Here is an 18,892-nt window from a genome sequence, read left to right as displayed (position 1 = left end):
GTATTTAACATTGCTTTCTGAATCATTGCAGTAGCTATCTTTCCAATTACTGCATATTCTTTCTGTAAATAACGTATTTTAGTAACACTATTTCTTAATAATAAAAAAGAAAATTTTCAATTTATAGAACATAATGAGTGAATTATTTCCTCATTAACATCTATTAAAAATTGGTACAGTCTATTACAAGAAAAATACCACAGTGGACTAAACTATGTTTTTGGCAAAGAACCAGTTCAAATCCAGTCTTCTCCCTAGTGGTATTCTGTAAGGCATAGTTCCAAGAGCTGTGCCTTTAGGGCATTATCACTGCTACCTGGAATTTACTTATGGGCATTTTAATAAATCTGTACTCTTTTTTTCTTTTTTTTTTTTTTAGGGCCACACCCACGGCATATAGAAGTTCCCAGGCTAGGAGTCGAACTGGAGCTACAGCTGCCGGCCTACGCTACAGCCACAGCAATGTGGGATCTGAGCCACATCTGCAACCTACACCATAGCTCATGGCAATGCTGGATCCCCAACCCACTGAGTGAGGCCAGGGATCGAACCCACATCCTTAAGGACACTAGTCAGATTTGTTTCTGTTGTGCCACAGTGGGAACTCCTTTTTATTTTTCTTTTAAATAAGGGACCTCTTAAAACTTCATGAGCCAGCGTAGCACAACCTGGCAGCTCACATGGCCACAGGCTACAACTTCTGCTTTATCAGTCACTATGGTGTGGCACAAATGTGAGGTTGGGGGTGTAAGGATGCAATGCACTAGCTCCCTATTTTTATAACCACCGTAAAGGTACTCTGTCCCAGACTGAGTCCATCATAAGGAACATTTATTTCACATTCTACCATTTAAGCATTCAGAGGAAATTCAGTATCTGAAAAAAAAGTAATGTCAAATACACATAGCCTACAGACATGCTAAATCAAAGCTAAGGCATGTATTTGTGCGAGGCAACAAAAATTACAAAGAAATATTCCAAAAAAGGCTTTCCTTTCTACATCTGTTTTATTTCCAACACAAGGAGTCAGATTTATAGCTCTAAAAAACTTATTTGTGAATTAAATTACAATCACTATGTTCATTGATTAGATCAAACTAAGGTAAAAATTTATCACCTATAAACACGTACTACATGAACTTCTGTTTTACTACTGGTTGATCTACTTTCATAGCTGCTCATCTGACAACCAAATGGGCAATGTGAGTTCATTCTAATAGGAAACCCAATCTCAGTAAAATCCTTCTTCTGGGCCTGTGAAATTGGGAAACCAGTGAAACTGAGCTGACGCCCACCTGATCCCGTGCGGTACAGCGCCGTCTGTGATCCCTGGAGCTCCACGGTTCCGTGGTTTGGGCTGCGGTACACTGGGCTGTAGTAGGTCCTCCCCTCATATATAGGAGTGATGTGCAAGTCAGGAGACACAGCTGAACGCAGGTCTTGTCCAAGCTGGCTGTGCTGACTAGCATAGGAGCTCCGTAAGCCTAGAGGCAGGAAAATTCCATTATTAAGAAACTTAAAAAACTGTGGTGAGGTTAAAAGAATAACTCCTAATCAATAGGACCAAACACTGAGTCTAAACACCAAACCTAGTGAGTTTTGCAAAAGAGGTATGCCAGATAACAACAGGACACCAGATACATTAAAAAAATAAAACTTTCTCTTGGCAGCAAGATGAAAGTAAATTTAAAAAAAATACATGAAATTATTAGATGGTTTGACACTTTGAAATTTATCTCCCAACTGTAAACAATTTTATGAGGGTGACCAAAACCAGAATGAAATCATGTCCCTTATGGCTTTAACTTCTAATACCTAAGACAATGCCTACATAATAGTTCTTAAGAAAGGTTGATATTCAAGGGCTGTTCTGAACTTTGTCTCAACTTATTCATCCATGAATTTTATAAGAACACATGAAATTTTAGGTTATGAAATTTAAAATAGCATCAGTGAACTAATAAGATTTACAAGGTATTAGTTTATTATTTGCTATTGCAATTAAAACAAAACACTAAAACAGTTGTTATTGCAGGCACCCACATACCGGATTCTTGTTTACCTTCTTTCTAGTGTAAAGGAAAAGTACAAAGTTAGTATATTAAGAACAGTAAATCATTTCAAATACGTTTCCATTCAAATTGTTAATAACTAATGCAGATTTCAAACCCAAATATTTTATGTTCTTTAAAAAAGTGAATTAATATATTCTATATTGTGATGCTCAGAAATTTGTGATTTGTCATCATTAGTAAGTAAAACGTCGCTTGGTAGGAGTATCAATTAAGGTCACATTCCAGATATGAGCAAAAGAAAGCACAAACCTATCTGAAATCAGGCAGCATATATTTGCTTTTTAAAAGACTGCAAATAATCAACAGAGTAACCAATTTAAAAAAAGATACAATTGTTCACATCCTGTTAGCCAGGTTAATCATATCATAGCTAAAAATAAATGGACCTGAATGTGAGTGATAATTATATGTTGCTTAGTGAGGAGTGGCAAGAAAGTTCATACATAAAGCTTCTGAAATCAATGATTATTGCCCACCCTGGACAGCAATGTGACCTGGAAAGGAATTAAATAAATAAATGTGGGTTTTGACTACTGGCTCCCCACTTGCTAAAAATGAAGATCACAGGTTTATAGCAATCTTGTAATTGGGAGATTACTCGGCCAAATTTTCACATTTCAAAATCAAGAAAATAGAGTCCTAAAGGAAATGTGATCCATCCCCATCAGGGAGCCACCTCCTGGGAGGGCTGTGTTCTGTCGCCATATAGCTGACACTGGACAAAGCTACTTCTCAAGGACCAATGGGACGTGGTGTGAGAAACCCTGAACTGGCCTGAGCCCTCCACAAACTTTAGGTTACAGAGGGAGGTAAGCTTACCAGGGCCACAGAAGCCCACATAACTCTAAAGACAACATTTTTTTTTTTTTTTTGTCTTTTGTCTTTGTTGTTGTTGTTGTTGTTATTGTTGTTGTTGTTGTTGTTGCTATTTCTTGGGCCGCTCCGGCGGCATATGGAGATTCCCAGGCTAGGGGTTGAATCGGAGCTGTAGCCACCGGCCTACGCCAGAGCCACAGCAACGCGGGATCCGAGCCGCGTCTGCAACCTACACCACAGCTCACGGCAACGCCAGATCGTTAACCCACTGAGCAAGGGCAGGGACCGAACCCGCAACCTCATGGTTCCTAGTCGGATTCGTTAACCACTGCGCCATGACGGGAACTCCTAAAGACATTTTTAATTGCTATCGTCAAGTTCTTATTTGAGGATTTTGGCTTTTTATTCACTGGCAGATTTCTCATTTTTAGCACAGTATGAACCCCATTTCTTTATACAGCCCGTGAGTACCCTGAACAAAAGCGCAGGCATTGTTTTTGTTAATGGTGACATAAAGTGGGCGGGTAGACATACCTAGTCCTTGGTAATCTTACCAGTATGAGATGGTTATTTTTAACACTCAGAAGAGCCAAGAACACTGTTAGACTCTGAAGATAACTCACACTGGGGCAGAGGCAAGCTAAGCCCTGTGGCCCACCCTCACTGTGATGTGAAATGAGACCAAAGCATTCTGTCCCATCCACAATGTGATAGTCCCCTGTGCAAGGATTTGGCTGGAGTCTTTCCTGGAATCCATGTTATATGAAAACTTTTGTAAACATGTACTATAACTTCATAAGAAAAGTAACAAAATGAGCTTTTTACCACTTAGAACTATAAAAAATATCCACTAAACATTCACTTGTTATAGGATTATTAGCGAGATGAAATTACTTTAGGTGATACACTATAATGGGAAATAATCTTTCCAGAAGTATTTCCACAGATTTTTAATGACCTTACCCCTCCAAATAAATGGAAAATACTGATATTACACAATGTTATTTGTCCAACCAATCATTTCTATTTGCAATTCCACAGATACATATTAGTTTACTTATTGCAATGATGTATTCCTTGTGATTTAAAACCTTTATATTTCAAGGTAGTGAACACAAACATAAATTTATCTTCCAAGTACAAATTCTTTTTATTCTCAAAACTTGTCTTGATATGCTATGATTATACTGAAATGAATGTTTTAGGGCAGACATATTTTTCTGCTGTAGGAAGTAATTTATACACACTTAACATCATTGTTGAAATTATGATCACCAAATATCCAAGTGTCTGAATCTATTAAAAAATACTGCTTTAGGCTTATCAATTAGCAGGTTATTTATTAATCCCTTGAAATCAAGAACCATGGCAAATATGATGACAAGCACTTTCTGAAATAAGAATAAAAGATATTTGTAAATTAGAATCCACATTCAGGTAGATAGATGATGGCAAACAAAGCCTCCCTAGAATACTTCTAAGAAAGCCTTTGATTCTTTTGAAGACTGTCGTATTCTGGAAGAAAAAAAAATCTGTAATAGGCTAGGTATAATTTTTTCCCCCCTGAAACAAAGTCTAATCATCTGCACTGCCAGAGAAGCAGGCTTTTTAAGCCAAAGGAGATTAGCCCTCAGGGTTAAACATGGAGACAGTTCTTTATGTGCTCACTTTCTTTCCTGGGCTTCCTTTTCACTCTACTACAAAAATAGATTTCTGCATAGATGTTGTACATACACAAGGGGGGTGCGAATGGGGGAAGAGAAATCTTGTGAAGTATTTATCTCTTAAGGTTTCCTTCAGCGGCAGAATGTCATAAATGATTCCTACCTGACTCTGCTGCATACGTTTCAGAGGCACACAGAAAATATCTAAGCCAAGGACACCTTTCTGATGGCTGAATAAAAAAGAAGTGGTTTCTCCACTAGGAATTTCCTTTAACTCAAAATCAGGTTCAATATTAATTCTCTGAGCAAAAGCATTCAATTAGAAAACCTCAAAATGGCTTTACCTTTCTTAGAAGCCATAAGGAAAGGATAATAATTTTATCACACAAAAGTATCAAAAACTTCTATAAATAAGAAATACCAAAAAAAAAGTTGGAAAACAAATTACAAAACAAAAAAACCCTTGAAAAGTATATTATAAAGGGCTAATTTATTTCAAGTATAAAAAAATGTTTACAAATTATAAAAATGGACAAAAATCCCAAACTTGTGGTTTACAGAAAAGCAATAGAACGGCTGATAAACATATGAAATCATCGACCTCAATCAACTCAACACAGGCAACTTAAAACAATGAGGTACAGCTTTTTAAGTGCCAGACTGGCAGAGATGAAACACTTTGACAATATGCAGGGCTGGTGAAGGTCTAGGAAACAGGCTGGGGGAAACAGAAATCTATAAAACCTTCCTGGGGGCCATTTGACAGAATTTCTTTAGGAAAATATACACACATATTTTGATCCAGCAATTGTACGTCCAGAAATGAACCGCACAGTTGTCTTAGTACCCATGTGCAAACAAGCAGGAAGAATGATATATATTGTATCACTGTCTCTAAGAGCTAAAAATAAGAAACAACCTAAAAGTCTATTAATAGAAGTGATTAAAGAAATTATGCTACATCTATAAAATAGGGTCCTGGGCATCCCTTGAGAACTTTCAGACATATTTTTAAAAAAGAACAAGGTCTAGAAGATATATATAAAAGCAACAGCATTAAAAAAATGCATGTACATCAGTTTGTAACATATATATCTATATATGTAATCAAACATTCTGGAAGATACATACACTGGGGAGTGGGGTTGGGTGAGAGTTAAGAGGAAGGTGAGACTTTCACCTCTCATTTTATATTTTCCTGCAGAGTTTTAATTTTAACCATTGTATACATGTTACTTTTAAAATAGCATTTAAACACTTAAGATGAGTTTCATTTGAATTAAAATAACAAAGTCTATACAGTATGTGGGAAATCCATCATGAAAAAACTCAGAAGTGTCTGTAATATCAGCAACATGGTTGATGTTTTTCTAATTTAATCCAAGTGACATACGAAGATAAACTGTAAGAACTTGGTGCGTTTCCCATCAGGATGCTAAAAATCAAGGCAGTAGGTAAGGAAATCCACATTTTAGTCTGCACTATTAAGGCATTTAAAAAAACATTTTTTTTTTTTTTCCTTTGAGGGTTGCACCTGAAGAAAATGGAAGTGCCTGGTTTAGGGGTTGAATTGGAGCTGCAGCTGCCAGCCTCCACCACAGCCACAGCAACATAAGATTCAAGCCATGTCTATGACCTACACCACAGCTCACGCAATGCTGAATCCTTGATTCACTGAGCAAGGGCAGGAATCAAAATTGCATCCTTACTATGGACACTAGTCAAGTTTGTAACCCACTCAGCCACAATGTGAACTTCTAAAAAAAAAAAAAAAAAAAAATTTGAACAGACATTCTTCTTCTTCTTTTTTGGGGGGGTCTTTTTAGGACTGCACTTGTGGCACATGGAGGGTCCCAGGCTAGGGGTTGAGGAGTTACAGCCGTTGGCCCACGCCACAACCACAGCAACACCAGATCTCAGCTGCATCTGCGACCTACACCACAGCTCATGGCAAGGCCGGATCCTTAACCCACTGAGTGAGGCCAGGGATCAAATCTGTGTCCTCATGGATACTAATCAGATTCATTTTCACTGAGCCATAATGGGAACTCCTTGAACAGGCATTCTGACGACACCTTTTAACATAACTTATTGGTTTGGGTATGGGTAGGCCTAGCTAGTGAGAAATATTTCACTATGAAAAACTTCAACAAACAGTTTACAACTCCAACCAATTCTTCTAAAATGCAAAAAAAAAAAGTACCTTGTATATCCTAATATTATAGGGGAAGGGGTACATATATTCATTGTAAAAGAAGTCTGATGATATAAATAAATATATATGTATATATAATTAGATGCATTAAAAATTAGAAAGTCTGAAAGACAAGTCAGCCTAAGGTCTGCAGTATAAATTCTGAGATAAAAATATAAGCTTTTCCCACATTACGGCGATGTGGAAGCCTTTTCTATTTCAGAGAGGCCTCACAGAAGATTTCCCCACTGGGCTGTGTGCAGTGCTGTCACCTTGTACTCACCTGTCAGGCTGTCTGGCCGAGGTGGAACCATCCTCTCGTAAATGTCATACTGCTGCTGTCCGAATTGTTCCATGTCATGAACAGTCCTCTGCAGGGAAGGTCCCAGATGCTGTGGTACGGCGGTCATCCCTGAGCGTTTGGGGGATGATGACCCCACCTGGCCTTGGGATGGGGAAGCTACTCGAGTCTGTGCATCCGTAAGGGTCAGCGGGGACCCCACTCTGGTGGTGGTTTGGTACTGAGGGGTTGGTCCGTTGGGGTTGGAGGTCTGCCGGGAGGTGACTGACCCAATCCGACGTACAGCTGATGGGGAGGCGGGTCTCTGTGCAGAGTACGGAGAGGCTGCCCGCTGAGCAGGTAGCGTGGTGGAGGAGTACGCACTGGGGTTCAGTGGTCGGGAGTCGGTCACTGATGGAGAGCCAAAGCCACCACCCAGAGAAGTTCTCAGTGACCCCCTTGAAGGAGACACGCCTGTGCTGATAACATAAGAAGGAGACTGTGCTCTAGATGGAACTGAACTAACTCTTCTCATGGCCCGATTGGCTACTGATGGCTGATGAAAGGGGGAAAAAAGAGAATGGGTTTATCCAGGGTTTTGTCTCCATTGTCATTACAGAAAAAAATGCACACAGCTCACTACAGAATGTGCACTCACTATTTAGTTTAGGCTTCTAAGTTTCTTTTCCTTTCTATGCTTTAGAGCTGGATCTTAATTTTTCCTTATTCTTTTTTTTTTTGGTGATTAAACCCTTACGTTCTCCCTTCGGCATACTAAAACCAACCAGTAAAGAGAGATCTAAAGACAGTTAACATTCCTTTTACGTTTGTCTTTACATTTTTTAACCCTCTGCCTATTCATTCTCCACAACACACAATATGTTGTATTGCAAGTGTGAAGGGTCACTGGAGCAGTATACTTATGTGGTGCCTGTGAGTTAAAGTTTGGCGAAGATAATGCATTTGTGTAAAACAAACAAACAAAAAATGTTTTCAATACGTTAATCTAAATATAGTGAGAGGAGTATCTATAATTGTCTTTAGAACTGTCTTCATGGATTGGCCCCCATTAACAAAAGGAATGTACTCTTTCAAAGTGGAGTAACTGAATGTTTGGATAGGGCCTGGGGTGCAGTACTCTTCTCTGTCAATTTACTCTCAAGGGACAACTTGGGTGCACAGGCGCTTTAGCCAATCTGTCTCTTCTTTTAGCTCAAGTGTGGCTGCTAGTGATTTCAGCCGTTTCTACATCCTTTGATTTATAAGCTTTTAATTTTAGCTGGTGGATTTAAAGAGACGCATGTCAAGGTGCCCTCAAATTTGTTCCAGCAAAAGGAATGCTCAAAATCTCGGCTGGGTTCTTGGCCTAGCCAGCTGGAAAAGACCATACTGGGAAATGAAGAACATTTCTGCCATGACTGGTCCTTTTTTGAATCTGTAGACTCTTCCAGACTGAGTCTCAGATCCTTTCCTTGATGCAGCAGAATAATGAATGGTGGCTGGACTGGGGCACTGGTCTGATGGGACCAGGCAGGGACATGGACTCTAGGACTGGGTGGCTTGGTATCTCCCCAGTGACTGCTACAGTACAGGTGTCATCAACCCCACTTTTAGCCGGGGTAAGAAAGGAAGAAACAGGGATAACTTAAGGACTCTCTTTGTGTCCAGGTGTCAGAAGCAGCTGGCTGGCTGAAACACCTGCTCTAAGACCACTTGTGTGCTCAAACTCAACAATTCTGGGAAGGCAATAGCTGTGGAGATCTGGGGAGGGGACTGTAAATACACAACAAGAAAGAGGGGGTATAAAAATTAGTAGACCATTGGAAAAAGAACTGCTTTTGGGGTTTACTAATAGTGCAAAAGGTGATTTTTAAAAAATTCCACATATTAGCTGTTTACTATCAAAAATGGGATGACACTTGGCCCAGATACTTAGAAATTGTGATGCCAAGACTATATGCAAAAGCAGTTTTATTGCAAAAGCAGTTTTAAAGACCCTCTTGCAATCTTCAGCTCCAGGAACAAAATCATCTTGCTGTAAGTAAAAAAAAAATTAAATAAAAAGGTAACATGACCATTTTTAGGGACAAAATGGATAATCTCTATAGTTAATTAGTATTCAGAAACGTGACTTTAGACCTGCTGATGCAGAAAATTCACCTAAGCACATGAACTCCTGTAAGGACTTAGTCCAAAGCTTCCCGAACTCTTCCATCAGAAGAGTAAATGTACCTCTGAGGAACAGTGGTGCTGGGGTGGGATAGTGGAAGTAGGGGAGGTGGTGGAAGTAGGGGAGGTGGTGGGGCGTGGTACAGCTAGAAGTAGTTTGCTAGGGGTACAGGATTTCCTATCTTAGCTTAAGAACTCATGTATCATATTTGCATTTGCTTTAATACAGAAACGCTTCTTAATGCTTAAAAATTTCCCTTAAACTGTTGGGCCAAAGTTATACTGTGTTTCTCCTTTGGCACTGGGAATCCTGGCCCACTGCTGTGTGTACCTTCAGGGCTTCCTATATTGTACTAAGAGAAGCTTAGTGTTTGCCTAATTTTTTTGATCATCTTGCCACTTTTCTGCTCCAGAGAAATCGCTAGGGTACTTGGACAGACAGTCATCCTCACTGGTTACTGCTAGTTGGGACTCGTAGCACTTCTATTAATTCTGGTGTATGCTGGAGGATTGATGGGAATAAAGCAGCAGTGAATGCAGAGCTCAAGAGTTTTTATAAATGCATATGCATTATTATTATTACTAGTGACTATCACATCAAGTAAGAAACCCCAAACTTAACAGAAAGGTTATGCTTCCATACAATAGCTTTCCATAGCTATTGTACACATTGAACATATTTCATCTATGTTCTAGCAAAGGAAAGAAGAGTGTTTTCAGAGAACAATTCTGAAGATGAAGACAAAAACTTTGGTTAGAAATGGCCAAGTTGAGTTTTGCAAGTGTGGGAATAGTGCTCTGCTCTCTAGGACTCTTTATAGAATATTTTAGCTCTAGTATTTTCAGGAATTCATAACCCTCAGGGACTAGAACATTCCACCTAGCTCTCTCATATTCTCCCTAGACTATTCCCCTCATGCCAAACTTGCTGCTTCCAGAAAAATTATTATCCTATGTCTTGAATTGATCAGGATTCAATAGTAGGAACTAATATATTTTAAGGTTTCATGCCTTAACATTGTAGACTCACAGTGTAAAATGATTTTGCTACTTTATTTCATAACTTCAAAATTGTATTGGCTTTACTTTTAATAATACTTATAGTAGATATTCAATTAGGAGGTTGTTTCTTGACAAGGATCTTGATGTGTTTGGCTTACCTGAACCAGTGTTTGTCCTTCAGCTCTTGAATTCCTCACCAGGTGGTTATTAGTTGATCCTATGAATGAATGTTGTGGTCTATTATCTGTCTTACTCAAATTCTGACTGTTGTGGAAACTCCCTGCTTCCTGGTATCCACTGTCGGAATAAGAATTCATTTGTGTTGAACTTCTTGAGTTACCCAATGATCCTGCAGGAATGAAACCAGAAGGAAATATTTTCATTTTATACTCCAGGTGCTCATTTTCAAAAAAGAAATATTAAAAGCACATCTAATACTTAAAAGATAATACAACAGACCCTCACTTTCATGGAGAGATGTCTGTTCTGGTGAATAGAGGGTCCCTTGTTCTGGCTCTGTCCTGATGAGATAGTTGTTGGGATGGACAGTGTCAGAAACCCTAGGTTTGTTTACACCAGTGTTTGGCACATCTGCAAGAAGATAAGTTTGATTAGTTAAAATGAACAATAATGTTACATAAATACTTGCTTAAAAAGGTTCAAATATTTGTCAGTAATATTGCATAATCTTTTTTTTTATTTGCATAATCTTAATATAAGACTGTTACCTCAAGATTTCATATAAGTTAACACAAGACAATTTTCACTTTGAACGGCACAATCATTTTGACTCTTTTCTTTTTTTTTTGTCTTTTTCTCCTTTTAGGGCTACACTGGCAGTATGTGGAGGTTCCCAGGCTAGGGGTCTAATCAGAACTGTAGCTACCAGCCTATTTTGGAGCCACAGCAACGCCTTAACCCACTGAACAAGGCCAGGGATTGAACCCACAACCTCATGGTTCCTAGTCAGATTTGTTTCCACTGCGCCACGACAGGAACTCCTCATTTTGACTCTTTTCTATATGAAAGTGCTCCATATACTCAGTTTATTAATATTTTTTGTTAAATTTCATGAATGTTTTCATCGTGACTATGAGCCATAAATTAAGTTACATATTACATTAAATTAAAACCTGAAAACTGATTTTGTTCCCCCGTGGAAAACTCACTTCATAGGTGGCTTCTTCCAACAGGATTAACAGACTCTGGGTGAAAAATAGTAGCTATTTTTTTTTTTTTTTTTTAAAGATCTTCCATATCTCAAACTTTTGAAATGAAAACTTGCAGGAGTTCATATTATTGAGCTTGGTGATAAAACTTCTGAAGGGAAGGCTAGCTTTTTATGTCATATTTCATGTCATCTAAAATCAATGGAACTATGTACTGAATTTTCAGTTTGCCAACAATGGAGACTTTAATTTCTTACTCATTTGCTTATTTTATTCCTTTAGTCTTTTTCCAAATGAAAATAGACAAATCTAACCTCATTATTGTTTTTTTCTCATCAAATCTGTCTCTCCCATTATCTTGTTTTATTTTCAACTATATCATTTTGCCATCTTGAACTTAAAAACACAAAACAAAACAAAACAATTTATCTTTGCCTACCCTCTTCCAACTTCTTTTTTTATGTGTTAAATTTAGGTGGTATAGATTATACTGCCTTTCCCCAGTTCCATTCAAATATGTCTTCTTTTCTCTAGTATCTTAAAATATATTTGACCATGTTCTGATTATCTTCATGACAAGTCTTTTTTTTCTCCCCCATCAAATTTAACCCTCATGTTGCTAGCAAACATTTTTTTTTTTTTCCAGGAATGTAGCTTCTCTCTCACTTTATAGATTTAAAATAAATCTTTATCACATTCTGAATTTAACATAATCCTAAGGATTTCAATGTCCTAAATTTTCTTTCCTTTCTGACTTTCTTCCTTTAACTATTTATTAAGGCCCTAATATATGCTAGGCTCTAAGAATGCAGCTCCAGAAAGAGTGAGTGAGAAAGAGAGAAAAGGAGGGAGGGAGAGAGAGAGAGTGTGTGTGTGTGCTACTGTCCAGGGGTAAGGAGCTTAGAAAAAATTTCCTACAGGAAGTAATATCTAAGCAGTATCCACTTACCACAGGAGGCCAGCTTGTCCTTTCTTTATAGCACTTATCACCATCTCTCTCCACTAGAATATAAGCTCAATGAAGGCAGGGACTTTTGTCTGGTTTGCTTACTGTTGTATCCCAGTGCCTAGGATAGGTGCATAGCACTCAGGAGGTGCCCAGTAAACATTTGTCGAATAAACAAATTTCCAGTAAGAATAGCAGCTTGTCTTTACTGAGTGCTGATTCATGCCTGGCATTGTGCTGTGGCTTTACTTTACTGTGTTCAATGAGAATTGTCTAGGTAAAGTAAAGTGAAACTTTTAGGCATTGCTGATCAAGCTAGCTTGGAGAGTGAATACAAGGTTTATAGGAGAACTGGGAATCCGCATTCAAAAACCTTTAATTTAACGTCAGATTCTATCCAAGGTTTTGTTTCCCAGCATCTAGAAAGATCTGCTGACATTCTTAATACAGGTTTTTTTTTTTTTTAATGAACTTGTCTTCATATTTATCATTTGACACTATACTTCCAGGTGGCAGAGTTCTGTGACAGCTCTGAATTTCTAAGTTTGGAATTTCATCACAGATTACAGATGGTATATGGCTTCCCTGGTACACACTAAACATGATAAGTCTCTATCAGGTAGAAATCCCGAAGAGTAATTTGCTTTGTTTCTAAGTATTCTGTCTTTCCAGAGTTCTAAACATTCTTACACAAGAATTCTTGAGGGAGTTTTATTAGAAACTAAGTAAAAATATATAGTTTGCTAGGTTAGAAGAGTTTTGCAGGGAATAGGATGCCTGGGAGAAGCTAAGTAAGAGATGATGTGAAGGCAGAGCTATGCAGCAATCCACCTTCATTGCACCCGGGAATGGAACACTGGAAAACCAACCATACACAAAATGGCAACAAAATATAGATATGGAAGTACCCCTCTAGTAGGATTAAGACATCTCTTACATGGAAAAATGTGCCACTTTTTAGAAAGAAAAATATGTTTAGATCGTTCCTAGCTTCGGCTTTCATACAAGATAAAACCTGGGATACCAATACATCAAAGCTTTGACTTAGAAACACTAGGTGGCATGCAGTGTTAGAATCTGAGAAATTATCACCATGGAAACCAAAACCAACAGGGTTCTGTGTATGCCTTTCTCTCTCCTTTTTTAACCACTAGGAGATATTAATTAAATAAGAAAAGAGAAAGAGGCATTGTAAAAATCTACTCTTTAGCAATTTGTCTCTCCCATGTACCACTTCTCACAAACCAGGTGGCAAGCAACTGTGCTCATTTGAACTCTTTTTAAGAGAAGCTATTTAAAATAATCTTGGTGGGATCAAGATGGTAGAGTTCGAAGATCCTGAGCTTATCTCCTCCTACAGACACACAAAACTACAATTACACACAGAACAACTAGATATGAGAATGAACCAACAGAACAGATTTTCTCCTACTGAGGATATAAAGAAAAAGACCACACTGAGATGAGTAGGTTGGTGGAGATGCGGTCTAATCAGAACACACACCCTTAATACAGCAACTCACCAGTGGGAGAGGTATTACAACCACGAAAGTCACCCCTTAGGAGTAAGGGGGGGGGGTCCAAGTCCTAAGTCAGGCTCTCAGCCAAAGGGATTTGCACCAGGAAGATGAGCCCTGTAACAAGTGCCTTTTGAAAGGCATCGAAACTTAAAAGTCTGGGAGATCCAGAGGGCTGTGGGAAATGGAGAATCTGCCCATAACGGGTGCATAAACAAACTCACTTGCTCCAAGTCTCAGGGCAGAAGCAGAAGATTGAAAGGCATCTTTTCTGACCATGGTGGTATGAAACTAGAAATCAATTACAAGAAAACTAGAAAAACCACAAATACCTAGAGGCTAAATAAACAATATGCAACTAAATAACCAATGGGTCAGTGAAGAAGTCAAAGAGGAAATAAAAAAATACTTTGAGACAAACCAAAGTGGAAATACAATATCCCAAAACCTATGAAACTAGGCAAAATTAGTTCTAAGAGGGAAGTTTATAGTGATACTATACCTCAGGAAACAAGAAAATTCTCAAATAAACAATCTAGGCTTACACTGAAAGGAAATGGAAAAAGAAGAACACTCAAAGTTAGTAGGAAGAAGGAAATAATAAAGATCAGAGGAGAAATAAATGAAATGGAATCTAAAAAGAAAAAAATAGAAAAGATCAATGAAACTAAAAGGGGGTCCTTTAGAAAGATAAACAAATGGATAAGCCTTTGGATAGACTCACCAAGAAAAACAGAGAGAGGACTCAAATAAAAATCAGAAATAAAAGAGAAGTTACAACTGACATCAAAGAAATGCAAAGAATCATAAGAGATGATTACAATTACACTCTAACTAATGAGACAATCTAGAAGAAATGTATAAATTCCTAGAAAGACAAAATCTTCCAAGACTGAATTAAAGAAGAAATAGAAAATCTGATCAGACTGATGACTAGTAGTAAAATTAAATCAGTAAGGAAAAAACTCCCATCAAACAAAAGCCCAGGCCTAGACTGGCTTCACAGGTGAATTCTACCAAACATTAAAAAAGAAAGGTAATATCTCTCCTGTCAAATTAGTCCAAAAAATCCCATTCTTATATGGTCAATTAATTTACTACAAAGGAACCAATGCCAGTGGGGAAAAGGTAGTCACTTCATAAATGGTGCTAGGAAAACTGGACAACTACCTGCAACAAAATGAAACTGGGTCAATTTTAAAAATAAAGTATACAAAAATAAACTCAAAATGGATTAAAGACTTAAATGTAAGATCTGAAACCATAAAGCCCTAGAAGAAAACCTAGGCTGTACACATTTTGACATCAGTCTTTGTAATACTTTTTTTGGATCTGTCTCCCTAGGCAAAGACAACAAAAGTAAAAATAAACAAATGAGACAATGTCAAACTAAAAAACTTTTTTACAGTGAAGGGCACCATCAACAAAATGAAAAGGCAGCCTACTGAGTGGGAAAAGATATTTGCAAATGATATATCCTTTAATGGGTTAATATTCAAAATGTATAAAGAACCTGTAACTCAACAACAAAACACAAGTCATTCAATTAAAAAATGGGCAGAAGACCTGAACAGATATATTTATAAGGAGGACATATAGATGATGAACAGATATACAAAAAGATGCTCAACATCACTAATCTGAAGGAAATACAAATCAGAACCACAATGAGATAGCACCTCACACCTATCACAATGGTTATCCTTAAAAAGACAAAAATCAAACACTGGCAATAATGTGGAGAAAAGTAAATCCTCACGCACTGTTAGTGGGACTGTAAATTGGTGCAGCCATGATGGAAAACAGTATTAAAAACAGAACTGCCATATGATCCAGCAATTCCACTTCTGAATATTTATCTGAGGAAAATGAGAACATTAATTGAGAAGATACATGTACTTGTATGTTCACTGCACCACTATTTACAATAGCCAAGATACGAAAGCTACCTAAGTGTCTGTCAATGGACGAATGGCTATAGATGTGGTATTCCATCATAAGAATATTGCTCATCCATAGCAAAGAATGAAATTTAGCCATTTGCCACAACATGGATAGACCTAGAAATTATCATGCTAACTGAAATCCAAAAAACAAACAAACAAACAAAAAAAAAACAAAAGAGAAACAGATTCACAGATACAGAGAAAAAAACTAACGGTCGGGGGGAAAGTCGGGATGGTTGGAGAAACTGGTGAAAGGGCTTAAGAGGTCTAGGTCATGGGTCATGGGGATGTACTGTGCAGCATAGGGACTATCATCAACAACACAGCAATGATTGCAGTGACAGATGGTTACAAGACTCATTATGATCAATTTGTAATGTACATAAAAGTCAAATCACTAATGTACATAAAAGTCAAATCTCAAAACTAATATGATATTATGTATCAACTATACTTTAATTAAAAAAGAGAAAAAAGTCTTACACAGATCAAGTATAAATTTTTTAAGATACATTATTCCATACCTGTTACCCTAAAAATAAAAGTTAATAGAATTAGTATCTCAAAAAGTCCCTAGCCTGGTAACTTCTGCATGCATGTGTGTGGCCAAAAATCCCACAAAAACTGTTTGAATTCCTATCATTGTGGCTCAGTGATAATGAACCCAACTAGTAGTTACGAGGATGTGGGTTTGATCCCTGGCCTTGCTTAGTGGGTTCAGGATCGGCATTGCCATGAGCTGTGGTGTAGGCTGCAGTTACAGTTCCAATTCCACCCCTAGCCTGGGAACTTCCATATGCCACAGATTCAGCCCTAAAAAGACAAAAAAAAAAAAAAAAAAAAAAAAAAAAAAAAGAGAGAGCAAGACAGCAAGATAACTGTTTAAAAATAAAATAAAACAAAACAAAACAAAAAAAACCCTTAACAAATTACTCCCAAGTAATAAAATCATCTACCCAACTACCTTCTAAATGTTAGTATCTTTTTTGGGGGGGGGTACTCATGGCATATGGAGGTTCCCATTCTAGGCATCGAATTGGAGCTACAGCTGCTGGCCTATGCCAGAGCCACAGCAATGCCAGATCCGAGTCACATCTGTGACCCACACCACAGCTCATGGCAATGCCAGATCCTTAACCTGCTGGACGATGCCAGGGATTGAACCTGCAACCTCATGGTTCCTAGTCAGATTCGTTTCCACTGAGCCATGATGGGAACTCCTTAAAATACATTAGTATCTATTCCATATGTATATATATTTTTTGGCTGTGCCCAAAGTATGTAGAAGTTCCTGAGCCAGGGACTGAATGTGCGCCACACAGCAGTGACAACACTGGATCTTTTAACCACTAGGCCACCTGGGAACTCCTATTTCTTATATTTTTAAATGCAATGCCTCAGAAAATGGAATATAGAACGATACTGAGAAGTTACCTAGAACACTAAAATACTAAATTCCCATGTCCCTCAAATTCAATTTGAAGATCTAAATAACTAGGTTTAGAGTATAGGGTACATATTTTGTGCTTTGTCTTTAAATATAAAAAAATTTTAAGAAGTTGGTAAAAGACATTTATTTAATATGAACTGTAAAATAACCAAATTCTATACTATGAATAAGATCTTCAGTCATTTTTCTACTCTTATAGTGGAATCCAGTGATAATGTGTATCTGCAAAGACAAAAAGGTACTCAAATCTCTTCTAAATCATTAAAAAGAAATTAAACTGTTTTCAAAAGTTTTACTGTTTCTTTGAATATTTGTAAATCACAAATTACATACACATATAAATGTATGTATACACAGCCACCATACCTCCGATCAACAAAAGGATCATTTAAATAAAATATTCCTTATTGTAGTATGGTATGTCACACTTATTAACTGTGTATTATCTTTTAAATAACATCTGCTATGTGGAATGGAAGAAGATACTAGTCAAATTTATCAAAGAGACCCGGAGACTTATAGGATGTGATTAGCCATTTCTTGATCAATGCTGTAAACTACAAATAGTTGGCATGATGTGGTTTAGCACAATAAGAACATGAACCTGAGACATATTTATGAGTAAAAACGGCAAACAGAACGTGAATGCTACTTCTTTAATCTGTATACTGAGGAATATGGATTACCTTTTTAAAAAATCATAAACACGTTTTCTGGGACACCAGAAATATATCACAGGACATTTTCAAACATCAAATTAGCATCTTCCAAAAAAATGAATACATACAAAGATAGGACTTGAACAAGCTTCAAGATAAAATGAAATAATCTCCATCTGTGTTTAAGACTGGGAGATTATTGGAAGCATGGTCCTTCTTGCCCATTATACTTTATCTTTTCTGCACTATACCTCCCAAATAAATACCAAGTATGCATAAAAATACGCTCAGTAAAAAGTCTAAGGCTTAAAAATAAAAAAAGCAAATAAAAAACAAATTAAAAAATGAAAATGAAAATGAAAAATATGAAAAAGGGGCAAAGTTCTAAAGCCTCTTTAAAGAACTGGACATTATTAAAATGACTCTGCTTGTTAATCAATGTATCTGTTTATGTTATATAACAGAGGTCTACACTGTGTATGAAATCACCATGGTAACAAGAACCTAGAGATCAACACGGAGATTTTTCGTAGGTACAACCCTATAACTGGTCTTTTACCAACCAGCATGCTATAACCTTATGCTATACTGTCCTTGTCCTGAGTTGCTGTCGTGTTTCAGGGTTTTTACCCTTACATGAAAGGTAGTGTAGTGTGAGTTTTGGCAGGACTCTTGGGATGGTAATAGCATGAAATGTTAAGGCAGATGATACTCTGTTTGACAGTTAAGGGAAGTGAGTATGTCATATTTCTTCAATGTTGGCCTATGAGTTAAGGTTAGCCTATCAGACTTGGCAGTAACCCTGTGAAAAATATGAGTAGAAAATCTAGACCTATGGGGACTCAACTTTGTGTCTGGACATGGGACTCTCACTTCCTGGAGGACCACAGGCTCAGGAGTGAGGCTACTTTCCACAGAGCTGCTGCAGTGCCTTCACTGGCTAAGAAGTAAAGTTCTTGGCCAAATTCTGGAAGGGGACCTAGAAAATGGTCCCCAAGGGACTTG

The 18,892-nt window shown here is 37.6% G+C and overlaps 1 protein-coding gene across 26 annotated transcripts in view; it reads right to left on the bottom strand.

The window, feature by feature from the left end:
• Positions 1 to 18,892, bottom strand: part of PKP4 (plakophilin 4) — a 249,719-nt gene that overhangs the window by 51,465 nt on the left and 179,362 nt on the right. For 18 of the 26 annotated variants that reach the window (XM_021076442.1, XM_021076441.1, XM_013984155.2 and 15 more), the window contains 4 exons: positions 10,660 to 10,791; positions 10,359 to 10,549; positions 7,033 to 7,585; positions 1,296 to 1,484 (listed from right to left, as the gene is read on the bottom strand). In XM_021076442.1, coding sequence (XP_020932101.1) covers positions 1,296 to 1,484; positions 7,033 to 7,585; positions 10,359 to 10,517 — 901 coding nt within the window. In that variant the 5' untranslated portion in view covers positions 10,518 to 10,549; positions 10,660 to 10,791. The remainder of the gene's footprint in view (positions 1 to 1,295; positions 1,485 to 7,032; positions 7,586 to 10,358; positions 10,550 to 10,659; positions 10,792 to 18,892) is intronic. The other 8 variants (XM_013984157.2, XM_021076431.1, XM_021076434.1 and 5 more) reach the window with 1 other exon arrangement.

Source organism: Sus scrofa, chromosome 15 (genome assembly GCF_000003025.6).
Source record: "Sus scrofa isolate TJ Tabasco breed Duroc chromosome 15, Sscrofa11.1, whole genome shotgun sequence".
NCBI classification, from domain to species: domain Eukaryota; kingdom Metazoa; phylum Chordata; class Mammalia; order Artiodactyla; family Suidae; genus Sus; species Sus scrofa.
Note: the sequence above shows the minus strand (reverse complement) of the source record. Positions and strands in the feature narration are given on the sequence as shown.